This window comes from Lutra lutra, chromosome 7 (genome assembly GCF_902655055.1).
Source record: "Lutra lutra chromosome 7, mLutLut1.2, whole genome shotgun sequence".
Classification (NCBI taxonomy): domain Eukaryota; kingdom Metazoa; phylum Chordata; class Mammalia; order Carnivora; family Mustelidae; genus Lutra; species Lutra lutra.
This window is the reverse complement of record NC_062284.1, coordinates 54,377,073-54,404,249: the sequence shown is the minus strand read 5'-3', so window position 1 is coordinate 54,404,249 and position 27,177 is coordinate 54,377,073. Positions and strand designations below refer to the sequence as shown.

The 27,177-nt window shown below is 40.0% G+C and overlaps 1 protein-coding gene across 4 annotated transcripts in view; it reads right to left on the bottom strand.

Moving 5' to 3' along the window:
- LOC125104767 (formin-1-like) overlaps positions 1-27,177 on the bottom strand; it is a 426,092-nt gene that overhangs the window by 147,434 nt on the left and 251,481 nt on the right. For all 4 annotated transcript variants that reach the window (XM_047737598.1, XM_047737599.1, XM_047737600.1 and 1 more), the window contains one exon: positions 6,445-6,532. In XM_047737598.1, coding sequence (XP_047593554.1) covers positions 6,445-6,532 — 88 coding nt within the window. The remainder of the gene's footprint in view (positions 1-6,444; positions 6,533-27,177) is intronic.

Below are 27,177 nucleotides of genomic sequence, written 5' to 3'. Positions count from 1 at the left end.
GTGGCTTAGAAAGGGGTGGGTGGGAACCCTGCCGCTCAGGTGTTTCAGACTCAGTAGGAGGAAGAAAAAGGTGGGAAGCGAAGGGAAGGATTGGGGCTATTGTTTCCATTCACTGAGTGATTTTTTTTTTTTTTTTGAGATTTTTCAATTTAGTAAGTTGATTGCCCCTGGCACCTGCATTTAGTAGGTCCACAGGTAAGGAGCCCACGTCACCTTTGCTGGGTAGACTCCTTACATGGCATCCTCACTTGTTCTTTTGCTTTCAACATCCTCTGATTTTGGGGGGGCCCACTGAAATGAAGTTTTCTGATTCTAAATCTGGTTTTAACTAAACTAAACTTGACAAAATAAACAAGTTGCCTTCAAAAGATTCCTGCAGAGAAACCCTGGAAGATAATCCATCAACAGTAAGAAAATGGCAGAGCAGACAGTTTGATGGCCAGTTCAAGTTCTCCATCAGCCATGGAAGGAGTTAAAGAGCAAGGATAGTTGAATCAGATTTGCTAAGACACTGACCTCCATAAATTATAAGAGAATTTATCAAGGGACTATTTGAAATGCGGATTTCGATACACTATTTTTAATAGTGAGTTGTACTCTATTTATATATCGACCCTTGTGATATTAGCCAATAAAAACTCAAAGCCATCAAAATTAAAGTTAGTAAGACATTTAAAAAAACATTAATCTCACTTTAGTTCATATTTTGGCATGTGTTTTATAACATGAATATTAGTTCTGTCATACGTTTACATGACACACATGGTTCAGAGAACACAGCTTGAGAAGCATGCTCTGAAACTCTTAACTGGTAGGGGTGCCCTATAAAGACTTTGGAGACCTCCTGCCTTCAGTATGGGGTCTTCCGGGCTAGCTTAGAACATTCCTTAGGAAAATCCTAGACAAATCATGGTGAATTTCAGATGCCTGGTAAAATTCATTCTGTTTTAGACACCCGGCATTAACCTTGACAGCAATTTCTAGAAATTATTAGGTAAAAGGGAGCAAAGTAGAGTGAGCATTCTCGGATCTGGGTTTTAGACTCCCGGCACATAACTCACTGGCATCCTTTCACATTTTGATTTGAGATTCCTAAACAGAAAGATAGTCTTTGATGCAACCGAACTCCCAAACCGAGTTTCTGGGCTGGTAGAAACTAAGCTGAAAAATGTTTTATTTTGATGTTAGATTAAACATTATAAATATAAATTCTGAGTGTACGGGAAATTCCAAATGAATGCCAGGAGGTTTCTGGCACCTCGTCTGTTGCAAGACATACAGAGGTTTATGTCGAGAACAGTCAACAGCAATTTTCCATCTCCCCTGGGAAAAGAATGAGAGGAAATCACTAACGTGGAATGAAAACACTAATTTGCAATCATGTAGACAGTCACTGTGTCCAAGGATGCCAAATGCTTTTAAATACAAGTCATCCAGTTTAGCAGATGGAAAGCGGCAAGAAGTAAATCACTTATTCAGAGTTTCTCCTGGACCAAATACAGGTGCTGGGGGGGTTATGGTCAGTCTCCTGAAACCATTCTTCCCCCACAACCAAGGTCCTGCCCTGAGTCACACAGTGCTTCAAACCTCAGTCCATTTAGGGACTTGGCTTTCTTCTCCAAGATATCCAACACCATCTTGGGTAGGGACAAACAGATAAAAGTGGTTACCTTTTTGGCGATGTTTTATCTCCAACATAGCCCTATCTACTTCACATCAGGCTAGAGTTTTCAGATGTTCATTGAACACGTTAGCTTCAATGTCTCTAGTCATTTCAGGCTCAAATCATCTACCTATGCCTTTTCTCCTTTCTTTCCAGTTTATGTTTTGGTACCATTCATTATATACATGCTTGTTGAAGCCAGAAATCGAAAGTACATATAAGACTTCTTCTCCATCACTGCTTCCTCTGATGTGGCTAAATGGAATAATTCTCTCTCCAAATAGCCCTTCTCTGTGGTCTCCCCCATATTTCTATAGACACAGCCTTAGTTCTGGCCTTCACATTCATTATCTCAATCATCACAATCCCTTTCTAACAGACCGATCCTCCTTCGGTAGGATTTCTGTTTCTCCACTCAACAGACACTCAAGGACCATCCCCCAGGTGCTAGGCACAGTGCAAGGTGCTAGGGACACATCACTGAGCAATCTCCCTCTTGGAACTTATACTCTGGTGATGGGTGTAAATGGAAACATAAATAAAGGAGCAAGTGAGGTATTAGGTGTTGGGTAGACTAAAAGAATTAACTTAGTGTAGGCTCTCTTAGGTGTCCTATGTGCCAAAACCAAGCAAGGAAAAGGAGCTCAATCTAGTGGGGTGGAAAAGCATTTCAAACAGAGGGAATGTGCAATGCTGCTCATTCAAGAAGGCTACGCCTTCAAAGACACAGAAGAAGAAAAAAACTTGGCTTTTTTAAGGAATCAAGGAGGACTGCTGTGGTTAGTGTGTGGTGAGACGGGAAGCAAGCACAACCAAGCCAAGTTGGAGGTACCAGCTTGGGCCAGAGCACGCAAGACCTTGGAGGTCTGTCTTCCACAGCCCGAGAGGCTCTGTACTTGGAATTAGATCATAGCACCGACACTCTTGAATTGTGTCTCCCTGTTACTCATGGGATAATATCCTAAGTTTGTATGATGATATTCAGGGCCCTGCCTGGTCTGGATGCCACTTGCCTTTTAGCCCTGTGCCCTGAAACAACCCACATTCACGTGTCATCTGTATATTCTAGCAGGCCGCCTATTCACCTGCCTTCTGTCCTTCTGTGTGTGACGACCACTGTTTTATCTTTAAGACTCATCTTAAGAATAATCATCCCATTGGGCTGCCTTGTACGTGTCTCCCACCACCCCACGCACTCTTGAGAATGTTAGAGTCTGGATCTTACGTGTTGTGGTGGTCATGGGGCCTGATATAGAACTGGCATTCAATCCATGTTTCCTGAGGGAGGGAAGGCGGGAAGGCAGGAGGAAAGGAAGTGAGTTTTGCCCAAATGTACTGGAGTAGGACACATGACAGTCTGATTCCATCTATTCTAAGGTTCAGTCTACTTTTTAAAAATCAAATTATTTTAAAAAAAAAAGAGTGGCTTTTATACATGATATGTTAGCCCGATGAGTTGTAAACAAGGCTTAATGATCAGAGAAATTCTTAGAAAAAATGCAACATGGCATAAAGGAGCACACTGGCTTTCTGTAAGACCTGGAGGTACAGAGCTTCAGAATCCCACTTCTTCAATATACATCATAGGCTCATAGGCAGTGTCTTGTGGACAACGGAAGAGTGGCCACCTTTACAAATGAGGAAGACAAGGTTTTTGTTTTTTTTTTTTTTGAGATTTTTTTTTTTAAATAAGGTTTTATTTATTTATTTGTCATAGAGAGAGCACAAGCAGGCAGAGTGGCAGGCAGAGACAGAGAGAGAAGCAGGCTCCCTGCTGGACAAGGAGCCTGATATGGGACTCAATCCCAGGCCCCTGAGATCATGACCTGAGCTGAAGGCAGCGGCTTAACCAACTGAGCCACCCAGGTGTCCCACAAGGTTGCTTTTTAAGAGCTGAACCGGAAATAAATGGATTATCCAGCTATGGGGGGGGGGGGTAACATATGTGAACAGACATACCCAAAACCATTATCAAGGTGACTACACTGTCATCCCAGCAAGGGGTAAAAGAGCATAAACAAATACACAGAGAGAGGAGAGGCAAGTGATATGGATGCAGTGATGAACAGATGTGATCAACAGTTTCATCATGGTGAAGGAAAATTCTTTTCCTTAAGTGAATATGCTCACTTTTGGGGTTCTACATCAGCTCCTCATGAGTTTGGGAAATGCAAGTTAGAGCGTCTGTCTTTGTGCTTTGACAAAGATGACCATATGACCACAGGCTGAAGAACAGCCTCAGCACTCTGGTCATTTCACCAGGGCTGATGTGCTGTGTGACCTTGCCTGGCTGCCAGCTGGCCAGCCTCAGTCAGTTCTCATGGCAGCCCCTCTCACGTTAAAACACACGTTCTGGGCCAACATCAGCACCGGGACTCCTTTCATCAGGATGACAACACAAGGTCAAGTGCATTCCATTCACGACCAGACACAGACTCAGCACGAAATGTAACTGACACAGCTTGGGCTCCTAAGTGACCTTCGGATGCCACTGTCAGTCAAATGATTCTAAAGAAAAATTAAGCTCGGGTTTTATTCATCTGGAATGCATTACTGAATGAAGACATGGAATAGAGGTGATTTTTTTTTTTTTTTTTTTTAAGAACTTAGGAGCCAACTCTGTGGTGGGGAATGGAGGTGCCTGGAACAGGAGAAAGAACTAGATGACGAGTCCTAGAAAACTGTGATGCTACAACTGACATTTCCAATGCTGACATGTAAATTCGCCATGGCTTCACATGAGCATGCTTTTGCCAAGAGGAGAGTGCTGGGAAAAGCAGGGCTGAACTAACCTCTCACCTCACTCATAATGAACATTCGCTCCAACGAGACCGGTGTGCCATGGGAAAGAGGTTTGTAGTCCGGAGGTGGTAAGTGGAATACGACCCGGCCGGGACAACTCTGGTCTCATGACAACCTGACACTACAGCACGATGTGCCTAAAAAGAACTGAATCGAGTCTCAAGTGCTATTGCCAGTACGAAAACTAGTAGACATGGCGCCGCACATCATGGTGATGAACCCAGGCATCTAACCTCGGAAGAAGACTGTGGTTTAGGAAATAACCCTGCCCCTAGAGGTGGGGAATTCCTTTCCAGACTCAGACTACATCCAAAAAGCTCATCTCTCTGACAAAAGACGATCAGCTTTCCTGCTGATTTATCTGTTTCATTTTTTTCATTTTGCCTTTGCAGTCATGTCACCATTCCCTGGTTTGAACATATGAGAAACTCAAGTCTTCCAGAAGATCTGGCCTCTAAAATCACTGAAGGATCCCTTTCTCATATTTTGATGGTGGATCCTTTAGCTGCCCAGCCCAAATTCAAGTCCCCTCCTGCAACATTTTTTGAGGTTTCATATTCATCCTTCGGTATTTAGTTCTACTTAATTAAGCTGAAATATTACAGATAGACAGCTTGTTTGCATCCTCTGTGACCATCAACTAATTCAGAGTATTTTTAGTTTTATGGGGAGTTTTTTATGTTTGCAATAAAGCAAAATTTTAAACCCTTAGTGTGTGCCTAAGTGTCTTTTGGTTTGGGACCTCTGCAAGTCTTATGCTGTGTACCTGTGTAAAACAAACTTGAGGCAACAGTAAAAACCTGAAGGGCAGTGTGGTTTGAGAGTGTCTCCACTTTAAACCCATGTTGAATTCGACCAAAACCATCTATGGGAGATTGTATTACTATTCAGAAAATATTATCAATGACATGTCAAAATAAAGATTTACATTTAATTGATTACTAAGAAAGAGTAGTACTGTTTTCATGCAAGACATAGATTTCAAAAACATAAGATGGTTTTTGATCTATTTTTCTAGAGACTAAGAAAAATACATGTAAGTAAAATTTCCTTTTTTAAATGTTGTATTTCAAAGTGAGCCAAAGATAACCACGTTGAAATAGCATCATTCGAAAAAAAGGAAGGGATTAAGAAACAATGACATGAACAAGTAGATGAAGAAGCAAAGTGTTTCACCATAGAAATATCCCAGCTAATGAAGAAGAAGTGATGGAGTTAGTGTATCGTTACTTTGCAAACTTCTAATGAAATAATGAATCCAGGCAAAGATCTTTAGTGTCCACTAACAACATAAAGAAACAAATAGATATTATGTATTTCTTGATACAATATTCAATAGCATTTATGAAGTCTTCTTCCTCTACTAGGATCAAGTCTGTAGATCAAACTAACAGTTTACATAAGGAACCACAGGGGACAGAAAAACATAGTAAGTAAAAATATGGCAATACAATCAGAAAATCGAAAATGTGGGAAAATCCACAGAACAAATGGCTTGGTTTCCTAAAAAAAAAAAATTAATTACAAAGGAAAAAAAGATGGAGTGCAGAAAGTCCTAGATTAAAAGAAAACCGAGAGACACGCAACCAAGGTAATGCATGAAAGTTGTTTGGATCCTCATTCAAACTAATTATAAACAAATGGATGAATTTGTGAGTATATAATTGGGGAAATCAGAATTACATATATGATGATATTGAGAAATTATTGTAAATGTCTTTAAATGCCTGACAATTGCACTGGAATTATTTTAACTTTTTATCAGTGTTCTGACATTTTTAACAGAAGAATTATAAAATCTCTAGGATTTGCTTTATAATAGTCTAGCTGGTGAGGGACAGTATTTCAGATGAAACGAGAGTGAGTTGGTACACTGGGTTTACTATGGAATTCTAATTGTTTATAGGCTTGAAACTTTTCACAATAAAATGTTGAAAAATATTAAAGTTGGAAAAACAAAAGTGATGGAGAAGACTTACCCTGCTGGATATCCTTCATTTCTAAGTGCAAACTCGATATCAAGATTCCCACAGTTTGAGATCGTTTTCCATCTAATAACTTGATGATCTGGAATTTAAAAATAAAATTGATACAAGTTCAAATGACCATGTAATCAATCTTTCAGAAGCATATCAAAACCATTAAGATTTTTAGATACTCCGAGAAACTAAACTGATGCTACAGTCACTCTATTTTAATGATATTTTAATTTGAAAGTGACTTATCTACAACTACAGAAACTTTAGAAAATGAAGGAGAAACATCACGCCAAACTTTGCCAATCTAATACAAGCACTGAAATCTTTATGACATTGTACTCCAATCTTTTTATTTAAATAATTATTAACACAACTATAATTGTAACGTATATATAATTTTTACATCCAACTTCTCCACTTATCATTGGCACATTTCCACATTGCTACTTCTTAGGTCACTTCAGAGCCTCCAATCTTTTTGGCTGTGTCATCTGCCCAGTGGTTTAGGGGAAAGATCAGTGTGATTGCAGCTCAGCTGTCTACCAGTGATGCAGCCTTGGAAAAGGCCAATTTCTTCATCCCAGAGTTGGGTTGACTGTATTTAATTCGTACATTTATTCTAAAAATTACAGGACATAATATATGTAAAGCACTCATATAATATATTCTTTTTTTAAAAAGATTTTATTTATTTATTTGACAGAGATCACAGAGGCAGAGAGGCAGGCAGAGAGAGAGGGGGAAGCAGGCTCCCTTCTGTGCAAAGCCTGATGTGGGGCTTGATCCCAGGACTCTTGGATCATGATGAGAGCCGAAGGCAGAGGCTTTAACCCACTGAGCCACCCAGGCACCCCCATATAATATATTCTTAACACAGATTATTTAAATAAAATCTCCCTGTCTTGGAGAATTGAGTTGCTTCATATTTGTGCTATTTTTAACATAAACAATATTTTATACATTAAGCCTTAATTTTAATTTCTTAAAATTGTTCTTTTTTTTTTAAGATTTTATTTATTTATTTGACAGACAGAGATCACAAGTAGGCAGAGAGGAAGGCAGGGAGAGAGGAGGAAGCAGGCTCCCCACTGAGCAGAGAGCCCGATGTGGGACTCGATCCCAGGACCCTGGGATCATGACCTGAGCTGAAGGCAGAGGCTTTAACCCGCTGAGCCACCCAGGTGCCCCTTAAAATTGTTCTTTTATGATAATACAGATATGTCAAAACTTTACAGTCTTCTTATAAACTCCAAATACCGCATCACCAATTATGGAGGGAGAGCTTTTCGTAGTTTTGGTTTCTCCAAACCTAGTAAGCCAAATCAGTTCCTTCTAACACATCACACAGTGGCCACTAAGGGGGGAAAAAAAAAAGACCTTTTCTCTCATGTGACACAGCTACAAAAGTCAATAGGGAATGCACACAAAATATCGCCAAATCTTAAGTTTTTAAACACACTTTGCTGGGTAAAATACAAATTAAACTAAACAGCTTGCTTCCCCTTCCACCTAGGTACTTACAAACTTACCAAAATATAGTGAAGATACAGTAATATGGTAAGAAACATCTGCATTTATATTGGTACTAGATTAGCTGAATTGCTTGTTGGTTGACTATAAGGAATAACAGAGTTTGTTCCAAGATGGTCTAATTACCGATCTTTCAGTCAATCCTGAATCAGTTATTGCCAGCCCTTTATCTTTTCTTTCCCTGCTCAGAATGGCTACTTTTATATAACTATTAGACCTAAAATATAGTAAATACCAAGCTTTCATCAAGATAAAATGAAATCTGATGTTTTAGTCCAATGTGTTTAATAATGTCAGCATTAGTCTTAAAGAAAGATTCTTTGGGGATACAGAATTTCAAGAGCTTTTTTTAAAAGAAATAAGGTCGGTACTTGGACTTTTAATTTTTTTATATGAAAGCAACAGAGAAAAAGATTATATATATAATCAAATATTTTCTGTAAAAATGCAATTTCTGGCTAATTCTTAGATTGAGAACACAAATTTAAAATGAAATGATTTTTAAAAACCCAATACAAAATTAAGAAAAGACACATAAGTTTCATGTAAATATCCAGCCATGCACTCATTCATTCAACAAAAACCTGCTGTGACTCTTTTATGTGCCTGGCACAGCTTCGGACTCTGAGGATATGGAGGTGACCCAGACAGATCAAGTCCTTGCTTGTACTTGTGAAGTCTGTAGAGCTTAGTTATCTTAAAAAAAAAAAAAAAAAAATCATTTTGGCTTTGTTTTTCTTTCTCAAGACTGCTTTGGGATTTGAGGTCTCTGATGATTTCATTCACATTTTAGGAATTTTTGGTTCTATTTCTTTGAAAAAAATGACATTGGAACTTTGATAGGGATCGCACTGAACCTGTACATTGCTTTGGGTAGTACAGACATTTTGACAATATTAATTCTTCCAATCCATAAGCACAGAATATCTTTCTATTTAATTGTGTCTTTCTTCCATCAGTGTCTTAAACTTTTCAGTGTATAGTCTGTCACCTACCTCCTTGCTTAAACTTATTCCTACTTTATTCTTTTTGATATAATTATAAATGGGATTATTTTCTTAATTTCTAGGATCATTCACTGCTAGTATATAGAAATGCAACGTATTTTTCTCTATTCATTTCATACGCTGAAACTTCATTGAATTCATTTACTAGTTCTAATAGTTTTGGGGTAGAGTCTTTAGGGTTTTCTATATATAAATTAAGGTTATCTGTAAAAAGTAACAGTTTTACTTCTTCCTTACCATTTTGGATGCCTTTTATTTCTTTTCTTTGCCTAGTTCCTCTGGCTAGTTCTTTCAGTACTATGTTGAATAAAAGTGGCAAGGGAGGGTATCCTTGTCTTGATCCTGATCTTGGAGGAAAGCTTTCAGCTTTTCAGCCTTGAGTATGATGCTAGCTGTGGGCTTGTCCTATGTGGCCTTTATTATGTTGAGGTGTGGTCCTTCTCTACCCACTTTGTTGATAGCTTTTATCATATCTGGTTGTTGAATTTTGTCAAATGTTTTCTCTGCATCTATTGAGTTGATGACTTTTATCTTCCACTTTGTTAATGTGATGTATCGCACTGACTGATTTATAGATATTGAACTATCCTTGCATCCCTGGAATAAATCCCACTTGATCGCGCTATCTGATCCTTTTAATGCATTGTTGAATTTGGTTTGTTAGTATTTTGTCAAGGATTTTTGCATCTATGTTCATCAGAGATATTGAGCAGCTATTTCCTTTTTTTTGGTGGTGCCCGTGTCTGGTTTCAGTGTCAGGGTAATGCTGGACTTGTAAAATGAGTTTGGAAGCATTCCTTCCTCTAATTTTTTGGAAGTCTGAGAAGGATAGGCATTAAATCTTCTTTGAATGTTTGGGAGAACTCACAGTGATCCCAGATGGTCTTGGCTTTTGTTTGTTCAGATTTTGATTACTCATTGAATCTCCTTACTTGTAACCAGTCTAGTCAGATTTACCATGATTTAGTCCTGGGAGATTTGGTTTCTAGTGATTTTTCAATTTCATCCAGAATGTCCAACTTGTTAGCAAATAATTGTTCAAAGTAACCTCTTATATTCCTTTGTATTTCTGTGGTGTCAGTTGTAACTTCTTTTCCATTTCTAATTTTACTTACTTGAGCCTTCTCTCTTTTTTCTTGCTGAGTCTAGCTAAAGGTTTGTCAATTTTATTTATCTTTTCAAAGAACCACCCCTTAATTTCTTTGATCTTTTCTATTGTCTTTTTAGTCTCTATTTATTTCTACTTTGGTCTTTGTTATTTTGTTCTTTCTACTAAGTTTGGGCTTTGTTTGTTCTTTTTCTAGTTCCTTCAGGTATGAATTTTGATCTGTATCCTTATGAAATTTCCCCTTAAAACTACTTTTGCAGGGGGGCACCTGGGTGGCTCAGTGGGTTAAAGCCTCTGCCTTTGGCTCAGGTCATGATCCCAGGATCCTGGGATCGAGCCCCACATCGGGCTCTCTGCTCAGCAGGGAGCCTGCCTCCCCCTCCCTCTCTGCCTGCCTCTCTGCCTACTTGTGATCTCTGTCAAATAAATAAATAAAAATCTTTAAAAAAAATTCTTTTGCAGCATCCCCTCGATTTTGGTATGTTATATTCCTATTTTCATTTGTCTCAAGATATTCTTTTAAGATTTTTTAATTTATGCATTTGAGACACACACACACACACACACATGCACAGAGAGCATGAACAGGGGAGAGAGGCAGAGGGAGAGGGAGAAGCAGACTCCTCACTGATCTATGAGTGCAACATGGGGCTTGATCCCAGGACCATGGGATCATGACCTGAGTGGAAGGCAGATGCTTAACCAACTGAGCCACCCAGGTACCCCTCAAGTTATTCTTTTATTTCTCCTTTCATTTCTTTGTTGATCCACTGGTTATTCAGTAGCATGTTGTTTAATCTCCACTTATTTGTGATTTTTCCACTTTTCTTCTTGTAATTAATTTCTAGTTTCATACTGCTGTAGTCACAAAAGATGCTTGATTGGATTTTAATCCTCTTAAATTCATTGAGACTTGTTTTATGGCCTAACATGTGGTGTACTTTGGAGAATGTCCCATGTGCACTTGAAAAAACTGTACATTCTATTGTTTTTGGGTGAAATGTTCTATGTAAATCTGTTAAGTCCACCTGGTCTAATGTGTCATTTAAAGCCAATGTTATCTTATCCCAGCAATTCTACTACTAGGTATTTATCTGAAGAAAACAAAAACACTAATTTGAAAAGATTTATACATCCCATTTTCATCGCAGCATTATTTATAATAGCCAAGATATGAAAACAACCTAAGTGCCCACTGATGGATGTACAGATAAAGAAGATGTGTTCTGTATATACAATGGAATAGTACTCATCCATAAAAAAGAATGAAATCTTGCCATGTGCGACAACATGGGTGGACTTTGGGGGTATTATGCTAAGTGAAATAAGTCAGACAGAGAAAGACAAATATCATATGAATTCACTTATACGTAGAATCTACAAAACAAAACAAAACTCATTGATACAGAGGAACAGGATGATATTTGCTAGAGTGGAGGAAGGTTGGGGGCAGACAAAAATGGATGAAGGGTGTCAAGAGATATAAACTTCCAATTATAAAATAAATAAGCCACGGTAATATAACATACAACATGGTGACTATAGCCAATAATGCTATAGTACATATTTGAAAGTTTTGAAGACAGTAAATCCTGTAAATTCTCAACACAAGAAACAATGTTTTGTAAGTTTTTATGGTGATGGTAACTATGCTTATTGTGTTGATAATTTTGCAGTGTGTACAAATATTGAATAATTACATTGTACACCTATAACAAGTGTTATATACCAATTATACCTCCATAAAAATCACTTCGGTAAGTTGCCAAAAAGAACCGAAAAGGCAATTAAAACTGAACTGCAGGAACTCCTGGGTGGTTCAGTTGGTTAAGCAGCTGCCTTCGACTCAGGTCATGATCCCAGCGTCCTGGGATCGAGTCCCACATCGGGCTCCTAGCTTGGCAGGAAGCCTGCTTCTCCCTCTGCCTCTGCCTGCTGCTCTGTCTGCCTGTGCTCGCCCGCACTGTCTCTCTCTCTCTCTCTCTCTCTGACAAATAAATAAAATCTTAAAAAAAAAACAAAACTGAACTGCACAGAAAATTCAAAAGAAGAAAGGCTTTGGAAATTGACTAGACTTATTTTTAAATGTCCAAAATAGTTATTGATAAAATTCTTGGTCATGGCATACAGATGGATGTCAAGGAGACAGGCACAGAAATCAAGTTTATGACAAGATCACAAATGGGGAGCAACAATTTCTTCAAACAAACATTCACCAAGCTCTCCAGTTAGAGTTCCGAAAACCCTGAATAACACATTCTATTTACAGGAAAAAGTTTAAATGCAACTTCTTCTAATAGCTAATTAAAAGAAGGCCAGAGAGCAATCAGACGTGAGCTAAGACAAAGAGGAAAGGGCTGAGACTGCGATTGCCCCTCATAGGGGAAAATGAGCATATCTATCCCTTCAGTGTTCATCCAGGCTGAAATATGGAAAGAATGTCACCACAGTCAGCCATCCTTGAAGTTTTGTCTAATGATTTGACATAGCAAGTGTTTGAAAAGAAAGTGTCTATTATCTTAAGCTGGAATAAAACCTTAAGAGGTGTATGAAATGTAGTGCTACCTCCCAAAAGGGAGGGAGGCAGTGGAGAGTCACAGCATTTGTATTCTCTTCTCTGTTTGTGTCAAATTCCCTGTCTACCTCTGACTAGACCTTTAAAAACAGACCTCTAATTTTCCATGTAGCTTCTCTTCAATTGTGGAATAATATAAGGTTTCTTGAAAAGTAGCCAAAAGCAGTCTTAAGCTCTCTTACTTTGCTTCTTTCATTTTTTTTTCTTATCTTTTCTCTTTCCTTTTCCTTCCTTCCTTTTCCTTCCTTCCATTCCCTTCCTTCCTCTCCCTCCCCTCCCTTCTCCCTCTCCCCTCCTGTTTCTTCCTCCCTTCTAGATTGGAATGCTTAATAATAATAATAAAAGAATATAACATGAAATGTACCCTATTAACAAGTATTTAAATGTTCAGTACAATATTGTTGACTATACCACATTGCTGTACAGCAGATCTCTAGATTTTTTTTCATACTACATGACAGAAACTCTATACCCATTTAACAACTACTCCCCGTTTTTTGTTCTCCCACCAACCCCTGGCAGTTTTCTGCTTCTACTCTCTACTTCTATGAGCTTGACTACTTTAGAGGCCCTCATATAAGTGGAATCATGCAGTAGTTGTCCTTCTGTGACTGGGCTGATTTCACTTGGCATAATTTCCTCAAAGTTCACCCAGATTGTAGCATGTGATGAAATTTCCTTAAGGCATAATAATATGCCTGCACACACACACACACATGCACACACACATCCCACATTGTCGTTACCCATTCATCCATCGATGGGCATTTACGTTATTTCCACTTCTTGGCTATTGTGAATATGGCTTCAGTGAACATGGGTGGGCAATTATCTCCTGTTTTCAATTCTTTTGGATAAATCCCAGAAATGAGGCTACTGCATCATGTGGTAGTTCTATTTTTAATTTTTTGAGGAACCTCCATTATGTTTTTTACGGTAGCTACACCATTTTACATTCCCACCTACAATGCACAGGAGTTCCAATTTTTCCACATCTTTGCTCATACTTGTTCTTTTCTCTTTTTCTTTTCCTTTTTAAAAAATTATAGCTATTCTAACAGATGTGAGGTGATACCTCATTATGGTGTTGATTTGCATTTCCCTGTTGATTAGTGATATTGAACATCTTTCATATCTTTGGACATGTGTAGGTCTTGTTTGGAGAAATGTCTATTCGAGTCCTTTGCCCATTTTTCAATTGAGTTTCTCTTTTATTGAGTTGTAGGCATCCTTTATATGTTTCGGGACATTAGTACCTCATCAGATACATGGTTTGCAAGTAATTTCTTCCATTCCATAGGTTGCCTTTTCACTCTACTGTTTCCTCTGTTAGGTAAAAGCTTTTCAGTTTTGATGTAGTCCCACTTGTCTATTTTTGCTTTTGTTGTCTGTGCTTTGGTGTCCTATCCAGGAAATATTTCCAAGATCAATGTTATGAGTTTCCCCCAAAGTTTTCTTCCAGGAATTTTATAGTTTCAGATCTTACATTTAAGTCTTTAGCCCATTTTGAGTTGATTGCTGTTTATGCTATAAGTATCCAATTTCATTCTTTTGCATCTGGATATCCAGGTTTTTTGGTTTTTTGTTTGTTTGTTTTCTGCTTTTTTTTTTTTTTTGAGGAGCCCATCTTTTCCCTGTTTTTTAGTGTTGGCACCCTTGTTGAAGGTCATTTGACCATATATGTTTGGGTTTATTTTTGGGTTCTCTACTCTTTTCCATTGGTCTATGGGTTTGTTTTGACTCCAGTACCATACTGTTCTGAATACCATAGTTTGCAATACATTTTGAAGTTAGGAAGTGGGGGTCAATACCAAAAAAATTACAGGGAGAAAATTAGAAGTAAAGGGAGGGTTAAGAAAAAAAGCAGAATATATATTTTAAAATACCCTTCAGTCTAATATGTAAAATGACTAAAACGAAAACACATGCAGGAACACTTTACACCAATAGACAGACCATGTGGGAGTTCAGGTGACTAACAAGGCTGGCCCAAGACTTCAGGTCATATTCAGATCTTTCTGAAACAGGTTAACAATTGGGCTGAGCGGGATGTGAGGAGACAGTGTTGGGAAGAGGGAAGAGTAGGAAAAGGAAGAGAGGTGCTCTGTAGGCTCTCTGGTCATATTTTACAAGCTTCTGCCCAACCCTTGGCTGGTGTGGTAACGGGAACACAGACTGGAATAGGCAAGGGCACCTTTGTTTAACACACGTGTCAAGGGAGTCCCATTCACCAGGTGTTTGAGCCGGGGACTGAAGATTAGCACAAAACTTGGTCTTTGGAGAGTAGTCATGTTTACAGAAATATTTGTTCTGTTATTTTTATCTTTTCTCTTTCTGTGGGTGTGTTATTTTTAATTACAAAAGGAACAAATGCTTACTGTAATAAAAAAATATAAGCTATAAAGAATGCAAAAGAGGAAAAGGTGAAATATTCTCTCATCTCCCAATTCCACTGCCCTGTTACCACCACAATAATGGGGTTTGTCTCCTTCCAGATCTAAACATGTGTGCAATGACAAGGAATATTTTGTTCTACAACTTTTCCCCCTTGTTCAGAATAATTTTTTCTTTTATAAATATATTACTGGTATTTTCCCTGTCAGTAGAGGCAGGGCCACACTAAGTATGAACGATAATTTAAGTATTCCTCTATTGATGGACATTTAGAAACTCTCCAAGATTTGTCAATTATTAACAATGCTGTAATGAGCAGCCATGCAGATGTATTCTTAGTCACTGGAGCTTAGATTTCTATAGAACAACAGAAGTTGTTCAAGCAATATGTTCATTTTTCATTTTGATAGATACTGTCAAACTGTTTCTAATCGATGCTGCCAATTTATACTCCTGACAGGTATTGGAGAGTGACTGTTCTCCTTGTCCCACACCCTCCGGGTATTATTAGTTTCAAAGATTTTGGCCAATATGATAGGTAAAATGATTTTTCAGTATTCTACATTGCTAATGATTTAATAATAAGATTAAACATTTGGTTATTGGTCACACCTTCTTGTGGATTGTCTTTCTATCCTTTGTAATATGTTTTCCAATTACTAGATCTATTAGGCTGGTACGAAGCAAAGAAATTTATTTTTTCTAAAGATTTTATTTATTTATTTGACAGACAGAGATCACAAGTAGGCAGAGAGGCAGGCAGAGAGAGAGAAGGAAGCAGGCTCCCCACTGAGCAGTTAGCCCGATGTGGGGCTTGATCCCAGGACCCTGGGATCATGACCAGAGCCAAAGGCAGAGGCTCTAACCCACTGAGCCACCCAGGCGCCCCAAAGCAAAGAAATTTAAATAAGGACAAAAGCAAAAAGAGATTTACACAGAGATTACTGTGGAGAGGGGGCATTTTCTAAGGGAAGAAGAGGGATGAGAACTACCTTTCATTGTACCCCACTATGCACGAGGCACTGTGTTAGCTCTGCACACAAGCCAGTCCAAATGGACAGTTGTGAATTGGGGGCCTTGAGCACCAGGATACTGTAAAATTTTATTCCTTTAGTGGTCCCCTATGGATTTCCAGAGAAAACAATACTTCATACTCAAGAGGCCTATAAAGTAAGTGTAGTGACCTAATGCATTGCTAAGGCATTAAAGCAGGAGACACAAAAATAGAGCACTTTGTTCTGCTCACCCAACACTCTGTTCTCTTTTGATATTTGTGATCAAATCTCATAGTTCCTTACCTAGCTACACACCTGTTATCAGAGCCATTGGCCTTCATGGCGGAGTAGCTAGGAAGAAAAGCTCAAGGAAGGAAGAAGATAAGACTAAAGAAAACTAATGGAGAAAATAAACAGAGAAGAAAAGAGAACAAGGATTTAGAACATGACGAAACACTTAAAAAAAAAAAAAAGATGATCACTTAGTTATCAACCAATAGTTATTACACTCCTTTTAAGATAATTTTTTAGAATCATGCTCAAGTTTCAAATAACCAGATCCAATTTGTGTAGAACTCTCTACTACCTAGAAATTGCCCTTGTTTTCCTTTTACTGCATTCTATACATTTTTTGACAAGGTAATTCCTAGATAGATAAAGCAAACTTCAGGAATTCTTCTCTGACAAGAAGATAAACTACTATGGGGTGTTTATTCTCACTAGCTTCTCTAACATATCCTAGGCTTGGAAGAAAGCAAATATTCGCATTACTGAACAGTGTGGACCGGTGATGATAATGATTATCTGGAAAATTTTTAGAACCCTAATGTTCCTAAGATTGTCAGATATTTCATTGTCTGCCCTTTTTATAGTAGGAAATTTAACTGATACATTTTTTAAAATAGCCACAGGATTTAAGATACAAAAGGTTTATCAAAACATTTATTAATAAAACAATTTAATTAATCTGCAACAACATATTGTTTAAGCCTCATCATTATTATCCTGTGCCATTTGACCAGTTTTTAAATGTTATCTGGCCCAAGTCAAAGGTTCCTAGCAATGGAATAATCCAAGTAGAAATACAAATACAATGAAAGACTATAGCCTTAAATACAGTGGGTCCTTTCTACTTTTAGCTTTAGCACACTGAGCTGCCACAGCCCCTTGGCCGGCTATGAAAAGTTATCAGCATCATAGTCCGGCAACCAGTTGTTAAGAGAAAAGTCAGAAGACCAGCCTTCTATTTCTAGACCTTCTGTGATTCATCCTTACATCGATGTTAAAGTACAGTCAGTCCAATTCAACAAAACTTAAAACATGCAAACTCAGTAGGAGTTCAAAGACTAGTTTAAAGGGGAAGCTCCTATAAACAAGTCTGATACAAGGGAGTTATTAACAGGGATCAGTGAATAGAAAGAGATTCTAATTGTTCCTCCTATATGATCCTCCGTATATGCCCTTCGTATATGAGGTGGGACTCATTGAAAATGGGGGTTTTGAAGGAGATGGCTGTTTGGGGCCCAATCTTCCTCTGGATAACCTGATTGCTCCCCAAAGTTACATTCAGTGCCCTTCTCCTGAAACAAAAATCCAAGTTCCACGTTCAGAAAACTAAATGGTGAAGGAGATTTGAGAGATGATAAGTTCGGCAGACCACGAGCTGCCAAATGCCACTGGAAGTCCTGTTCTGCTTAGCCACATAGAGAGAGGGGCTCTTTCCATCCTGCATGATTACTGGTTCTCCCAGCATTACGATGAACCAGCAGCAGGGGCTTTTAGAGGGCTGATGACCTTAAAGCCAGGGCACTACATTTGACTGTGGACACTGGAACACTTCCTGATTTTATTAGTCCATAGCTTCATAATGTGAGTTTTCCGTGTGTATGTGGAGCCAGTAGGCAAAATGATGCCTTAAAGCTCCCAATGTGACTTCCTCTCCAGGCAAGCTCTTGGGAGACTAGATCCCACCCCATGCTGTTCAAGAAAGACTTCGGAGAATAATTATGAGACCGTGTGAAAGTTTTCCCATGCAACGCATACACTGGTTGAAGTGGGTTTGAGGATCATTTACCCTTAGCTAGGAAGAAACTCACAAATGTTGTCTAACTTGACCTTCTGCCTGTGGGGAAGCCCTGAAATCAAAGGTGGACCTTACTTTACAAGGAGGTCATACTTTCAGAAATTATTAAGGTTGTCTTCATACAATGTACACATATTTAGAGCCATTTTCTCTCACCAAACACAGTGGAACCTGAGCTGACTGTAAACACAGCCTAAATTTTTCATCCTTTCCCTATTCGAGGACTACTCTCAATGCCCATTTTTCATTCTTCATCCTCATGTGCATATTACTTGATTTGTCCTAGTCCTCAAAATCATTTTCTAGTATTAAGTAGCTTTTGGCACAGGAGAGTTTCACTTAATGTCTGACTTAAATTCCTCATGCTTCCATTTCAAATAATCTTTTTCAGCTCCCAGGGAAGGCAGACAATAGCTGCTCTCACCATCCTCCACACAAAGCTCCTTCATGAACCTTAAGGCCGTCATTTGTTATTTTTTTTTAAACAAGAGATGCTTTCTACCAAATCTTTAAAAATCGGTTTTGAGAAATGGTCACAAACCCTCAGTTTATCTTGGTCCTATCTGGAGTCAGCTGAACTTGGCAGCTGGGTATAATTTCTCCTGGGTATAATTATAGTCTGGAGGAGAATGCAATTTGTGCAGCATTCCACTGACCTACAAGCTGACCTTGTGCAGGGGCAAATTCACAGGTTGCGTTAAACCCTATTAGACATGCCTAGTTTAAGGCGAAGCCTTTCCAGACCCCCACCGCATGCCGGATCAGGCAGTCCCACATGCGTACTATCACATTGCCTGGGGAGCTCTCGCACTGCCTTCCAGAAAGGGGATAGGCAGGCTGATGTCCCACGCTGTCTAATCCTGTACCTTGGGCCGGTGTATCCAAATGATTATTATTTCTTACATATGTGGATTTTTTTGAAGAAGAAACTGCCTCTTTGAATAAGAATTAAGACAGAAATGGGAAGACAGATTTGCTACACTGGAAAAAAAACCACACCCTGACTACTCAGCTAGAAAAGTCTTGCCAGGCAGACTGAGAAAGCTCTCCTGCCAGGCGCAGTGGGATTTTTCACATCAACATAAAATCCACATCTATCTTCAGGTTTCTGCCCGAGCTTGGCAGATGGGGCCAGGAGTAAAAATAAAAATAAATGGTCTGAATAGCCCATGAATGCTGGAAGCACACTTGGCCAAGTGAGTTCGGCAGAGCCACAAAGTTGAGAGAATGATGGAAGCCGTCTTCTTCCAGGGAGACTTCCCTGTCTGAAACTGAAGATGAAGAATTTCTCTACCTGCCCCTTCACTGGACATCAAACACATTCAAGCCTATACCACGTCGGGTAGGTGCTCTGTTCTTTGGCTTAGGCCTCACACTTGAAATTTCCCAGTTTCAGTCATGAGTCCCATCTCCTGTGAAGGTGGTTTTATCATAGAACAGGTGCATGTCTAGTTAAATACAGCCACAAACACCTCCTGGGCCCTTCAGGCATATAAATGCACCGGAAAGTTGCTGCCTTGCCTGTCTGATTCCCCCTCCCCCGACCAAAAACAAATGCATAAATGAAGGATTCACAGACATAGGCAGCTCTTTCCTTAGGTGACAGGGATATATTTCTTTCTTTCTTTTTTAAGATTTTATTTATTTATTTGACAGACAGAGATCACAAGCAGGCAGAGAGGCAGGCAGAGAGAGAGGAAGGGAAGCAGTCTCCCTGCAGAGCAGAAAGCCCGATTTGGGGCTCGATCCCAGGTCCCTGGGATCATGACCGAGCCAAAGGCAGAGGCTTAACCCACTGAGCCACCCAGGCACCCCACAGGGATATATTTCAAATAGCCATGTGCAGTCATGTTCGACTCTAGAGAAGAAATGAGCACGTGGTTTGCCTCTCTCAAGGAAACTGAAGACAGCGGAGAATACACAGAAAGGAGACAATCTGTCTCTCCAAAGCAAAATTCTAAAAATTATTATTTCTATTTTTGTGCCTTCACACTGGTGATCTTTGGCTTAAGCTTCATATCAATACTCACTGAACACCGTTACTTGGCGAAAGCACAGACATTAAGAGGTTGGTATAAAGCCCATGCACTACTAATGAGAAAGCAGCTTGTCTCATCAACAGGAATCCCTTGCATTTCTAAGCCCCTGGATGCCAAAGGGATCTGCGTGCTTTCCTAAGGACTCTTGCATTTCCCTCAAAGACATTCTTATGGACTAAGCTGGTAGGAAGATAGAACCCTACATTAGAGACCTGGAAATTAATGAACCTATCTCACAGGCTACTCTGGGGTAGTCAAGCTGATAACCTGCTCTGAGTCACAAATATAAATTAGTGTGAAGTCCCGACTGGCGGGATTGGAGAGCAGCATCTTCTGGGGACGAGATAGGCATAACAGGGAACCCTTAGCTTCAGTTCTCTCTTACTGAACTGTCCCCCACTCGCAACCCCTCCAGCACCAAATTACAAATTCTTATTTTATAATGAATAGAAATCTAATTTGGAAGAAAGAGTGAGAATTTCCCAAGGGAATTCTAAGAAGCGAGACAAGATAATACAATGCCATGAAGCATAACAGCCCATGGATGCAGGCCTTCTACACATACACACACACACACACACACACACACACACACACCAAAAAAAAAAAAAAAATCATGGACAGAACAACTGACAAAATCCCACTTCATATTCTTGTGCCCTCCCAGCCATTTCTAGTGTGGCAGTGACTGGAGATGAGACAGGTAGTGACGACTCCTCCCAGCCAATGCCAGGGGAAAGGGCCAGCTGGAGGGGACCGGCAAGACCAGAGCTGGCAGGCGTCTTGCTCTCTCTGTCCTCAGGGAGAGTGAGCGCTTCCTCGGAAACATGCAATTGTTTCTTGGCAGGTGCCCAGGAAAATATATGCTGACTCGACTCCCTTGTCCCATCTCCTGTTTTCCACCCCCTGCCACTCTTTGGCATCAGACCCTGAGGAGCTGGTAGGCTGGTTCCATGGGGCCATATTATGAAGTGTCACCTGACTTGGTACCAACAAGCTGATGGGTCAGCATGGCCAGGTAGTCTTCTGGGTAGTGGCCTCCGTCAACTGGCCTGATGATGCCATTAAAAGAAGCTTTCTACACATAGCCTGATTATCTGTGCCACTAAACGTTTCAAGGAAAACTAAGCTTCACTGTTCTGTCAGACTGCTAGGTCTGAATCTCTTCCATGGCCTTGTTTTTGGGGACACATAAAATTGCTCCGATGAAGTTTACTTTAAGGATTTAGGCTCTTCACCAAGAAATGTGAAAAGGCGCATTGTCATCCTGTCTTGTGTCTGAGAACATATTTGGCACCCTGTACCTTTACCAATGAGACAGAAAAGCTCTTTTGTTGGTTTTGAGGCCAGTGAATTCTGTTCAGAAAGCAAATGGAGAGAAGACCATAGCAGGTGAAGGCTGGGGCTGGGACAGGGGTAGGAGGCACCATGGGGTGCAGGGGGGCAGGAATATACGCAGGAAATAATTCTGATGGTTTGGAAGTTTTTGTGTCAAAACAAAAATCATATGCATTTTCCCACTGGCCAGAGATTCAGGAGAGAAAATGGCCAAGAGACATCAGTGCATTCATTTGCCCTGCCTCCAGGCCAGGCCAAAGTACAATCGCAAAAAGGTACAGGTGAGAAATGCCATCCTTTTGTTTCTGAGAGCTTAAGGCCCCTTCAAGGGTGCTTGGCTGTAATGAACATGAAACAATTTTAAAGTAATGACAGCTGACCTGGTGAGAAGCAACGAGACAGAGGGCTACATGGCAGAAGGAAAATGAAAAAGAAAACAGAAGACTCTGAAAAGATCCAGCCTCTAGCAAAACATCAAACCAAACCAAACCAAAACCCAGGCCCTACTGTCCAGGACTCTGCCTTTTAAACTGATGGTGTGCCTGCTAAGCTACAGTGGTCCAAGAGTGGAAGGAAAGAGTGACTGTCTTCGGGATCGATGTTAATAACATCAGGATAACCCAGGAAAATTCAATTCCAGGCCTTCAGGTGGCTTCCAACCGTCATGGTTCAAGCTCTCCCAAGGCCAGGAACATATTCCATATCGTAGCCTTTAACAGCTGGATGGAGAATTTATTTACTCTCTGTTTTAGAAGGGATGGGAGTAGAGCAGCTCACCACTCAAGACATACCAGTGGCATGTAGCTTTAAGTCATGTTTTACTGTTTTGTTTTAAATTTCTGTATTATAATCCTCCTTTAAAATCCCATCCCAACAACATTTTGATAGCATGGCTATCAAATGAATAGAGGAAATTTTCCTTCTCTTTTCCTTCTGTCACCGCTGGCCCTAGCACCACGGAGGAAAAAAAATGAAAGCTTTCTTTCGGTCATTCCTAAATTTCGTAGGATTGCGCAGGATGGGGATCCTATATACTTCTACAAACCATAGGCAAAACCTGCAGTTGCCTATAGAAAGCTGTCAATAGTTTAAGGCAATTAAGAATTTGTGAGATAACCTCTAGAAGTTTAGCATGCATGTGAATTACCAGGGACCTTGTTAAAAATATAGACTCTCATTCACTAGGAATGAGATTCAGTTTTGGATTGAACTGTATTCCTCCTACAAAAGATACGTTGAAGTCCTAATCTCCAATACCTCAGAATGTGACTTCATTTGGAAATGGGGTCACTGCAGGTGTCATTAATACAAATGAGGTCACCCTGGTGTCGGATGGGCCCCGAATCCAATGTGGCTGGTGTCCTCTTAAGAAGACAGCCATGGGAAGACACAGAGACAGGGAGGGAGAATGCCAAATGATGACAAAGGCAGAGAATGGAATTTCACTGCTTGATGCCAAGGAATGCCGAAGATTGTCAGCAAGCCACCAGCAGATGGGAAGAGGTGAAGAAGGGTTCTCCTACCAGTTTCCCAGGGAGGATGGCTCTTTCCAATACCTTGATTTCAGACTCCTAGTCTCCAGAACTATAAGACAATATGTTTGTGTAGTTTTTAGTTACCCAGTGTGTTGAGGAAGTCCCGGGAAACTAACACTTGGGCCTGAGGGCCTTTTATTTCTAGTAAGCTACCAGACAATGCTTACGCTGCTGCTCCGGGGGACACACTCTGTGGAGTCGGGTGACCTCAAATGAACATGTTCTTCTGTTTACTCTCATAGGCACTTAGCACAATGTCTGACATATATGCATGTGTGTTTATACAATCCCTGATTCCCAGAGTTTTTTTGATTAACCAGCTGGAAATGTGCCCCTGTCCCTCTCTGTCTCCTGAAGCTATGTGCCCAGTCACGAACATCTGCTTTCTTTCATAAGGCCAATGCCAGCAATGCAGATAAGCTGTGCCAGCCTCCTAAGGATTCTAAGTAACAACGTTGTGAGACCTTGGGACTCCCTGTCTTAGCAATATTTCTCATTTAATATTAAGACGCCGAACCCAGTCTCTTGTATGTATTTTTGGTCACTCCAATAGGGCTTTTTCTCTCTAAAGTTTAGAGTGTTAGGTTTTTGAGAAAAACACGTGCTAATAATTACTCCAAGCTGGGTAGTGATAATGGGCAACAGAAATCTTATTATCTTCAATGTCATCGTGTGTCTTTGATATGATAATCACTGCATTCAAGATATCAGAAATGATGGATGGCCTTTGATTCAGAGTGTACCATGATGCAAATTACCGGCTCTTTCCCACTCCTGCTCGGATGGTGAAGAGCTAGTGACAGTGGGCTCTCCTGGCTTCAGGGCCTCGAGCCACCAGGAGGCAAAATCTGGGGCAAAACTCAAAGAGGAATGCTCCCTTTTTTAAGGACACCTGAGGCCACTTCAGTTTTCCCTTTTATGGAGACGCTTCACCTAGGACAACCCCACACATAGTCTTAACATGCAGCCATTGCCAGGACGTAGAGCTATTTATGACCTAAGTCCTTCTCTGTTCACCTTCTGGGCAACAACGGGAGATGTAAGTACCACACCGCTTCCAGTAGGCTCACTGAGTTCCTTCTAGAAACATGACAGGAGGATTCCAGGAAATTCTAGCAGGGGAAGAAAGATGAAAGAGCACGGTGTATTTGTACTTTAAAACTGCTAGAAGATTCTGCCAGGGTTTACAGTATATAACCCAGCACATTTCCCTGAGCTGGTAATTAGTTTTCACCATCCTCCTCACGCTCACAGAGTATCCCTCATGGAAAGCGAGCACATGCTCTATGCTTTCCTTCAGGTGTCCGTGTGAATGGAATAACAGTGATCCACAATATTGACTACCATCCATGAAGAGCGAGCTCTTACCTCTGTCCTAACTAGAGTCATCAGAGCGTGTACCCGGAGGCTCTCATATGGACGAATCACAAGTACAAAAGGCACACAGTAAGTGATTTGCCCAGAGTTATCAGATGTCCGACCACTAGTCCTGTGTGCTTTTCCTTGAAACACGTCTCATTCCTGCAAGGACATACATGCCCCGTCACCTGAGTTCTACAAGCCCACAGCCTCCAAAATGTGAAAAGCAAGATGTGTTTGAGTGGTAGGGTAGAACAGGAAAGGCCTTTCACTTCCCTTTCTTCTATAAAACCAACTCCAAATGATGGGACTGAGTATCAAAACCAAAATCTATCTTCAGTAAAATTAGGAGACCCCCTGCAATTTCAAAACAGAAAACATGAAGCCAGAAGGAGTTGATAGAGTGGTATTCCATGGCACCATGGGAGGATAAATGCCACTATCTGCCAGGCAAGGGAGAACCTCGGACACATACAAATTAGAGGGATCATGTGCTCGGGAAGGCCATCACCACTGGTAGGGAGCCAAAAATTAGGGGATGATCTAGAAGTTGGTATATAGTGCAGTTAGGTACCACGTGTATAATCTCACCTATATGTTCAGGAAATACAGTTTGTAGAGAAATTCAACCAGACAGATTTGGGGTTCATGGACACCAGGCAGAGCAGAGAGTGGGGTGGAGGTCTTGTAGTAGAGTGGAGTAATTATCAAAATTCCACAACCTTTCTTAGCCTCTCTGTCAGAATGCTAGCAGTCAGGCTGATATACCTCTCATCAGCCCCAATCAGGTGCCTGGAGAAATTCCACCTGGAAAAATACATCAGTCTAAAAGCAAAGACAACAGGCCCCTGGATGGCTATGTTGGTTAAGCGTCTGCCTTCAACTCGGGTAATGATCATAGGGTCCTGGGATCGAGCCCTGCATCGGGCTCCCTGCTCAGTGGGGACGTTATTTCTCCCTCAAATAAATAAATAAAAATTTTAAATAAAATAAAATAAAATAAAAGCAAAGAAAACTCCCATCTGAAATGGCTGTTCTGCAACTATTTACCACACTGTGAGACCCACTACTGGGCAAACCTTGTTCATTTCTACTGAACATTCCATCCAGGCTTATCACCCCTCAATCTTCTACGTGCTATAGCAGCCAAGGATCATCAACTATTTGAAGAATCCTCGAACATGAAATGCAGATGTCAGAACTGAAAAATATTTAAAAGGAACTTGGAAGATGGAACAGAAGGAAAGTAGTAAGCAAAAGGAATATGTAAAGAAAGTGTAATTTATGAACTCAAGAAGTTAGCTGTACTCTTTTAAAAAAAAAGGAAAATGAACTTTTATAAATTAAAATATAATTCTGGAAATACAAAATCTTTGTCTATCAAAATAGGAAGTCCATAGTGACTAAGAAAGTGAGAACTACTAATACCTCTGGAAGCCCTCTAGCTACCCCAAGTCTTCCTCTAAAGGACCCACTTTTCTGATTTTATGTTTACTATCCCCTTGCTTTTATTGTTTTTATAAAAATCATCTTGTCACAAATATATGATTCCATCCACTTTGTAGGCTTTCACATGTTTGACCTTTAGACAAATGGAATCATTCATGACTTTTTTTCACTTGACATCTCATTTAAAAATGATCTAATGAATGTGTGGAGCTAACTCTTTCTCAAAGCTGTATAGTATTCTATCCTGTGACCTGACCTCAGTCCATCAGTCTACTCTAATGATAGTGTCATTTTCAGATCTTTGTTATTATAAACAAAGCTTTCACAAACATTCTCATGAGTCCTCTGCTACAAATGTGCAGAAGTTTGAACAGAGGGTATACACATATTCACATGAACTAGGTAAAGCCAAATTGCATTCCAAGCATACGGAGCAACTAAGCTTCCAGTTAGCACCATGAGAACTCCTACCATCCCTTACCCTCCCGATATTTCAGTTATACTTAGTAATTTTTGCCAGGCTGGTGGGTCTAAAATGAGACCTCTGCATATATATCCTGGTTCTGACTTATGATCTCTTCACATGTCTATTGACAATTCATTCCGTGATAAGCCTTTTCATGTCTTTTGCCTATCTTTCTAAAAGAAGGTGGCCAACTTATTACTGGTCAGTAAAAATTCTGTAAGTATTTTGGAGAGTAATTCTTCTTCAGTTATATACGTCATGAATCTCTTCCCCAAGCTTGTGACTTAGCTTTTCACATTCTTTGTGCTATTGTCTGATGAACAAGAGGTTTTTTGTTTTATTTTAATGTACACTATTTCTTATTTGATTTATACTTTTCGTGTCTTTTCCATGTGAGGCTAAAACATAGGTTCCTATATTCTTTTTTAAAAACTATTAAGTTTTTCCTTTCATGTACTTGATACATCTGGAATGGATTTTTATTCATGATATGAGGGATCTATTTTCTTTTCTTTGGGCCATATATATATATATATTCAATTTTAAAAATAATTTTATTTATTTATTTGACAGAGATGACAAGCAGGTAGAGAGGCAGGCAGAGAGAGGCAGAAGCAGGCTCCCCGCTGAGCAGAGAGCCCGACGCAGGGCTCGATCCCAGGACCTGGGGATCACGACCCGAGCTGAAGGCAGAGGCTTAACCCACTAAGCCACCCAGGTGCCCCTAAAAGAGTCAATTTTACCTACTGATCGGAGATACCACATTTATCATATATTAGTTTGCATTATACATTGGTCTTGCTTCTGAAGTTTCAACTCTTTTCATTAATCTTTTATTATTTTCTGTGCCAATTA